Here is a 7,706-nt window from a genome sequence, read left to right as displayed (position 1 = left end):
AAATGCCCCCCCCCCCGTCCCAATAACTTAGCCTAAGAAACGCCATTCTGAAGGAATCAAAAAAACAGGAGTTCACAGCTGTGGCCAGCCATCCGGCCTTGAGAGAGAGATAACTGTGGTCGGCAGCCTTGGGAGAAAAACCGTTGAGTCAAATCAGGATATTTTATGGCTGGCCCCCTGGCCTTGAGGAATAAGCAGCTGGGCTGGAAAAACACCCACTATACCCTGGGCAAGGCCAAGTCAGCCACACATCAAATTTCTGAGAATTAAGAATACGACCCCAAGTTCACCCTGGCCTTCTTTGAAACAACCAATAGGAGCCCTGTAACTATGCTTCTCGCTTCTGTAACCGTGCCTCTGCCCCTGGGATCCTATAAAAAGTCCCCCTCGCCCTAGGAAGGCGCGCAAGTCCTCTGAGAGACTTCGACTCAGGTACCTGTGTATCTAATAAACCCTCTTGCTGTTTGCATCTGATCTGTGGTTTCGGTGTGTTCCTTGGGTTTGGGGTCTCTCCTGAGGGAAGATCTCCCCTGGGGGTCTTTCATTGGAGGTCCCACCGAGATAGAGACCCCTCCCTGGGACCACCGACCCACCATCAGGAGGTAAGCCGGCCGGCCTCGGTATATGTCCTGTCCTGTCTGAGTGTTGTCTGTTTGTCTGCGCGCCTGATAATCTGTCTGTGGCGGTGGGGGCTGAAGGAGCTGACGAGCTCGGACTTCGCCCACCGTTACCCTGGAAGACGTTCCACGGGTGTCTGAAGTCCCCTCCAGGGCACGGTTTTTCGGGGCCACCCACGTATCCGAGGGATACGTAGTGTTGGTCGGAGACGAGGGGTCCGGATACTCGCAGTCTCCTTCTGAGGTTTTGCTTTCGGTTTGGAACCGAAGCCGCGCAGCGCGAGTTATTCTCATTTGCGTTTGTCTGTCGTTCTTTGTTTTCTGTTTAACCATTCTCCTCCTAGAAACAGCCATGGGACAGACTGTCACCACCCCCCTGAGCCTCACGCTTAACCACTGGTCAGACGTGAAGGCACGAGCCAACAAGGAGGGAGTTGTAATCAAGGAAAATAAATGGACCACCCTTTGCGAGGCCGAATGGGTCATGATGGAAATAGGATGGCCTCGCGAGGGAACCTTTAACCTCAGTCTTATTTCACAGGTGGAGGGAAAAGTTTTCGCTCCGAGTCCCCATGGCCACCCGGACCAGGTCCCATACATCGCCATGTGGAGACTCCTGGCGACAGAACCCCCTCCATGGGTTAGGCCGTTTCTCTCCCCTCCAGCCCCCTGGCAGCAGCAGCACTCGCCGAATCCCGGGGCCGAGGAAGCCGGGGCAGGGGACCGCCCCCCGGCCGGCAACCGGCCACTGCCGGGCGCACTTCCACCATGGCGGTGCACCGCGACCGGCTCCGGGACGGCTGGGGAGGCCCGGTTTGGGGAAGGTGGCCCGGGAGGGGCGGCGTCACCCGTGGACGCCGAGTCACCCCACCCCGAGTGTTACAGCCCCCCTACAATGCCACCGATCCCTCCCGCCCCTCCTACCTCCTCCACAGCACCACCGTTCCCTCCCGCCCCTCCTACCTCCTCCACAGCACCACCGCTCCCTCCCGTCCCTCCTACCTCCTCCCTTTACCCTGTTCTCCCACGAAAGGATCCCCCTAAGGCTCCTGTCCTCCCCCCAGACCCCAATTCACCTCTTATTGACCTCCTAACAGAGGACCCACCACCATACCCGGGGAGTCGGGCGCCGGAGGGACCGGCGGCCCCCGCAGAGGCGCCTGAACAGGCTCTACAGAGAGAGCGGGAGGATGAGGCTCCGGCTCCCTCCCCAATTTCCGGTCGCCTACGAGGAAGGCGCGACGAACCAGCCAAAGAATCCAGGGCCTTCCCCCTTAGGGAAGGTCCTAATCACCAGCTCCAATACTGGCTGTTTTCGGCCTCTGATCTTTACAACTGGAAGCAGCATAATCCTCCTTTCTCTAAGGACCCTGTTGCCTTGACTAACCTGATTGAGTCCATTTTAGTGACCCACAAGCCCACTTGGGAAGATTGTCAGCAGTTACTGCAGACCCTCCTGACGGTGGAGGAGAAGCAGCGAGTCTTCCTGGAGGCTCGGAAGCAGGTTCCAGGAGACGATGGAAGACCCACCCAATTGCCTAATGTCATTGATGCAGCCTTTCCGCTCACCTGCCCGAACTGGGACTTCGCGACCCCAGAAGGTAGGGAGCACCTACGTCTCTATCGCCAGTTGCTCTTGGCGGGTCTCCGAGGGGCTGCTAGACGCCCTACCAATTTGGCCCAGGTTAGGAATGTGATCCAGGGAAAGGAGGAGACGCCGGCAGCGTTCTTGGAAAGACTTAGAGAGGCTTATAGGATGTATACCCCATACAATCCGGAAGATCCAGGACAGGCGCCGGGTGTCATCTTGTCTTTCATCTATCAGTCAAGTCCAGATATAAGGGCCAAGTTACAGAGACTAGAAGGATTGCATTCATTCAGTTTGTCAGATTTATTGAGAGAGGCAGAAAAAGTGTTTAATAAGAGAGAAACTCCCGAAGAGCGGGAGGAGAGGATGTGGCAGAGGCAAGAAGAGAGAGATAAAAAACGTCATAGGGAAATAAGTAAAGTCCTGGCCACTGTAGTGTCTCAGGGACAGGTCAGAGAGGGAGCTAGGACGGGAGATCAAAGAAGGACACCGCTTGACAAAGACCAGTGTGCTTACTGTAAACAGAGAGGACATTGGGCTCGTGACTGCCCAAAGAAGCCTCAAGGGTCTCGGAGACCTAAGCCAAGGGCCACGGACCTCCTCAATCTGGAGGATTAGGGAGGTCAAAGCCAGGAGCCCCCCCCCTGAGCCTAGGATAACTCTCAAGATTGGGGGGCAGCCAGTGACCTTCCTAGTGGACACCGGAGCTCAACATTCAGTCCTGACCCATACCAGAGGCCCTCTCAGTGACCGCACAGCTTTGGTCCAGGGGGCCACAGGTAGCAGGAGGTATCGATGGACCACCGAGAGAAAGGTTCAGCTGGCATCTGGACAGGTAACCCACTCTTTTTTGCATATACCCGATTGCCCTCACCCATTATTGGGCCAAGACCTGTTGACTAAGCTCAAGGCTCAGATCTATTTTGATGACAAGGGGTCGACCGTTACAGGACCCAAAGGGACCCCCCTACAAGTCCTAGCCCTAAAACTGGAAGAGGAATACCGCCTGTTTGAATCCGAGCCCTCTAAGTGGCCACCACAAGGGATGCAGGACTGGTTGAGGGAATTTCCCTCAGCATGGGCAGAGTCTGGCGGCTTGGGGCTGGCTCACGACCAACCCCCACTAGTTATTCAGTTAAAAGCCTCCACCACTCCTGTTTCAATCAAACAGTATCCCATGTCCCGGGAAGCCCACGAGGGCATTAAACCACACATCTGGAGGCTCTTGGACCAGGGGGTACTTGTGCCCTGTTGATCCCCTTGGAATACCCCCCTCCTGCCTGTAAAAAAACCTGGGACAGGGGATTACAGACCGGTTCAAGACCTGAGGGAGGTTAATAAATGGGTTGAAGATATACACCCCACAGTGCCAAACCTCTACAACCTCCTCAGCACTCTTCCACCAACCCACGTTTGGTATACGATACTGGACTTGAAGGATGCCTTCTTCTGTTTGAGATTGCACCCCCAGAGCCAACTGCTGTTTGCTTTTGAATGGAGAGACCCAGAGATGGGACTTTCAGGACAGTTGACCTGGACTCGGCTCCCCCAGGGGTTTAAAAACAGCCTGACCCTCTTTGATGAAGCCTTACACTCAGACCTAGCCGAGTTCCGGGTCAAACATTCGGCCTTAATCTTGCTCCCATATGTGGATGACCTCCTCCTAGCAGCCAGAACCCAGGCTGAATGTCTGAGAGGCACTCGGGCCCTTTTGGCTAAACTGGGACAGAAGGGCTATCGGGCTTCAGCCAAGAAGGCCCAGATTTGTCAAAGCAAAGTCATTTACCTGGGTTACGCCCTAGAGGGAGGACAGAGATGGCTCACGGAAGCAAGGAAGGAGGCCATAATCTCCATACCCCCTCCAAAGAACCCCCGCCAGGTGAGGGAGTTCCTGGGTACAGCCGGCTACTGCCGCCTCTGGATCCCAGGTTATGCTGAGATGGCTGCCCCTCTGTATCCTCTCACCAAGCCCGGGACCATGTTCCACTGGGGAGAGGAGCAACAACAGGCCTTTCAACGAATTAAGAGAATCTTACTTGAGTCATCAGCTCTTGGCCTACCAGATCTGACTAAGCCCTTTGAACTGTTCGTGGACGAGAACTCAGGCTTTGCAAAAGGAGTACTGGTACAGAGACTGGGGCCATGGAAGAGACCTGTAGCTTATCTATCCAAGAAATTAGACCAGGTAGCTGCAGGATGGCCCCCCTGTCTGCGCATGGTAGCCGCCATTGCTGTTTTGCTCAAGGATGCAGGGAAACTGACTTTGGGACAGCCATTAACTGTGTTATCCTCCCATGCGGTGGAAGCTCTGGTCCGGCAGCCCCCAGATAGATGGCTCTCAAATTCCAGGATGACCCACTACCAGGCTCTGTTGTTAGACACAGACCGAGTGGTGTTCGGACCAGTTGTCTCCCTCAACCCCGCAACCCTGCTGCCCTTGCCAGACCCATCCGAGGAGCACAATTACCTCCAGATTCTGGCGGAGGCCCACGGCACCCGCTCTGACCTAACAGATCAACCGCTGTCGAACCCAGATTTTATCTGGTTCACGGATGGGAGCAGCTTCCTCCAAGAAGGAGAACGGAGGGCCGGAGCAGCCGTTACCACCGAATCAGAGGTAGTTTGGGCCTCACCGCTGCCGCCTGGAACATCGGCCCAAAGAGCAGAGCTGATCGAGCTGACCCAGGCCCTCCGGATGGCGGAAGGTAAGAGACTCAGGGTCTATACCGACAGCAGATATGCCTTCGCCACTGCCCATGTACATGGAGAAATCTACAGAAGAAGAGGCCTCTTGACCTCGGAGGGTAAGGAAATTAAGAACAAAAAGGGAATTTTAGACCTCTTAAGGGCATTGTTCCTCCCACATCAGCTCAGCATTATACATTGTCCCGGGCACCAAAAGGATGACTCTGTCGTAGCACGGGGAAATCGGCTGGCTGATCTGACAGCCCGGACAGTCGCCTTACAATTCCCTAGGGGCGACCAGCTGTTGGTCTTGCAGGACCAACAGCCAAGCAGAGACCCCATGCCCTACAGCCGGGAGGACCAGGAACTAGCAAAGAAAATGGGGGCGGAATGGAGCCCTGAGCGACAAGCTTATATAATGGATAACAAATTAGTTATGCCAACCTCCCATACCAAATACATGCTCAAGTTTCTCCACGCGCTAACCCATTTAAGCAAAAACAAGATGAGGGCCCTTCTGGCTGATGAGGCTTCGGACACTGTGTTATTGAATCAGGAACAGGTCCTCCAACAGGTGGCTTCCAACTGCCCTGCTTGTGCCCAAGTTAATCCAGGAAAAGCCCATCTGAGCAGAGGGTGCCGCCTGCGAGGTCACCGCCCCAGAGTCCATTGGGAACTTGACTTCACCGAGGTAAAACCCGGACTGTATGGATATAGATACCTTCTGATTTTTGTAGACACATTTTCAGTGTGGACAGAGGTCTTCCCTACCAAGAAGGAGACCGCTAATGTGGTAACCAAGAAACTCCTGGAGGAAATTTTTCCCAGGTATGGAATGCCCCAGATATTGGGGTCAGACAATGGGCCCGCCTTCGTCTCCCAGGTAAGTCAGAAGATGGCCAGGCTACTGAGGATTGATTGGAAACTCCATTGTGCATACCGCCCCCAGAGCACAGGACAGGTAGAACGTGCAAATAGAACCATTAAGGAGACTTTAACCAAATTAACGCTTGCAACTGGCCCTAGAGATTGGGTGCTCCTACTCCCTCTAGCCCTTTACTGAGCCCGGAATACTCCTGGGCCTCATGGCCTAACCCCGTTCGAGATTATGTATGGGGCTCCCCCACCAATTGTAAATTTCCTTCACCCTGATATCTCCTCTTTTGCCACTAGCCCTACCCTGGAGGCGCACCTCCAAGCCCTCCAACTGGTACAAAAGACGGTGTGGAAACCCCTGGCCGATGCCTACTGGGAGCAACTGAATCGCCCGGTGGTGCCTCACCCATTCAAGATTGGGGACTCTGTCTGGGTCCGACGCCATCAATCCAGGAACCTAGAGCCGAGGTGGAAAGGACCATACACCGTCCTGTTAACTACTCCCACCGCACTCAAGGTTGACGGGATAGCGGCTTTGGTCCACGCGTCGCATGTGAAGGCTGCCAAGGAACCCGACGAAGCTGAGAGCACCGAGACATCAACATGGAAAGTTCAACGCTCTCCAAACCCACTAAAGATAAGACTCACCCGGGGGTCCCCTTGATCCCCCTAATAGTCCTCCTGACATTAGGAGGGGCATCACCAGAGAGCCCCCACCTGGTTAAGAAAGTTACCTGGCAGGTCATTTCCCAAACTGGGGACGTAGTCTGGTCCACGACTGCTCAACACGCTCCTAACACATGGTGGCCCTTCTTGACTCCCAAGATATGCGACCTAGTCGCTAGGCTGGATACCTGGGATATCCCCGAGTACACCCACACCAATAGGCCCTCTGTCCTAAATGCAGACCACAACAATGTTATGTCTTGAAAGAAACGGGCCATACAGACTGAGGTTACAGCCCAAGGACAACATATTGCCGACTCACCTGGCTGCCGAACACGGTCAGCCTATAGGAAGCTGCAGCAGACCCAGCTGTATGTATGCCCTAGGGACAGAAGGGACTGGGATACGACTTACAAATGTGGGGGACTAGAATCTTTTTTTTGTGCAAAATGGGGATGTGAAACGACCGGGGACGCGTACTGGAAGCCTAGCTCCAGTTGGGATCTCATCAGGGTGGGACGAGGTCAGAAGGGAGAAGATTCACTAAACATTTCCTTCACCCCGAAGGGCACAAAGTTCTCTTCATGGACCAATGGAAGGTCTTGGGGAGTCAGGTTCTATATGACGGGAACAGACAGGGGATTCACCTTCCAAGTAAAACAAAAGATAGATTCAGTTAACATTCCTGTGGGCCCCAACCCTGTTCTCCCAGAACAGAAGTTACCTTCACAATCTGAAAGAGCCCCAGCCCAGCTCCCCCACCAATCTATTACATTGTCCCCTACAGCCAGCATGGCCACCACTGCTTCCCTTGTAAGGCCAGGCACTGGAGATAGACTCCTGAAATTAATCCAAGGGGCATATCTAACCCTCAACCTCACTGCCCCAAACAAAACCAGAAGCTGCTGGCTTTGTCTAATTTCAAGTCCCCCTTATTACGAAGGGATTGCTGTTATGGGGAATTTTACTAACCACACTTCCCCATCCACAGAATGTACCCGCACCCATCAACATAGGCTAACCCTATCTGAAGTTGTGGGACAAGGGTTATGCATTGGAAAGGTGCCCAAGTCTCACCAGTTCCTGTGCAATACCACCCAACAGGTGGCCGGGGGCTCCTACTACCTGGCAGCCCCCAATGGAACCTACTGGGCCTGCAGCACCGGGTTGACTCCATGTATTTCAATGACAGTAGTTAATTTGACCTCTGATTATTGTATATTGATAGAATTATGGCCCAAAATTATTTATCATACCCCCGAATATGTATTCAC

The 7,706-nt window shown here is 54.0% G+C and overlaps 2 protein-coding genes across 2 annotated transcripts; both read left to right on the top strand.

Moving 5' to 3' along the window:
* The first annotated feature begins 940 nt into the window (after positions 1-940).
* Positions 941-2,953, top strand: LOC114683585. The gene is made up of 2 exons (XM_037199139.1): positions 941-1,291; positions 1,562-2,953. Exons 1-2 carry the CDS (start codon positions 970-972, stop codon positions 2,821-2,823), a joined length of 1,584 nt encoding a protein of 527 aa, XP_037055034.1. The 5' UTR covers positions 941-969; the 3' UTR covers positions 2,824-2,953.
* Positions 2,946-6,748, top strand: LOC119086648. Its single transcript, XM_037199138.1, is given in 2 exon segments — positions 2,946-3,040; positions 3,156-6,748. Coding segments are annotated over 2 exon segments (3,315 nt in total). The 5' UTR covers positions 2,946-3,000; the 3' UTR covers positions 6,431-6,748.
* Positions 6,749-7,706: the final 958 nt, after the last annotated feature.

The sequence above is a fragment of the Peromyscus leucopus genome, chromosome X (genome assembly GCF_004664715.2).
Source record: "Peromyscus leucopus breed LL Stock chromosome X, UCI_PerLeu_2.1, whole genome shotgun sequence".
NCBI classification, from domain to species: domain Eukaryota; kingdom Metazoa; phylum Chordata; class Mammalia; order Rodentia; family Cricetidae; genus Peromyscus; species Peromyscus leucopus.
This window is presented reverse-complemented; position numbering and strand designations above follow the sequence as displayed.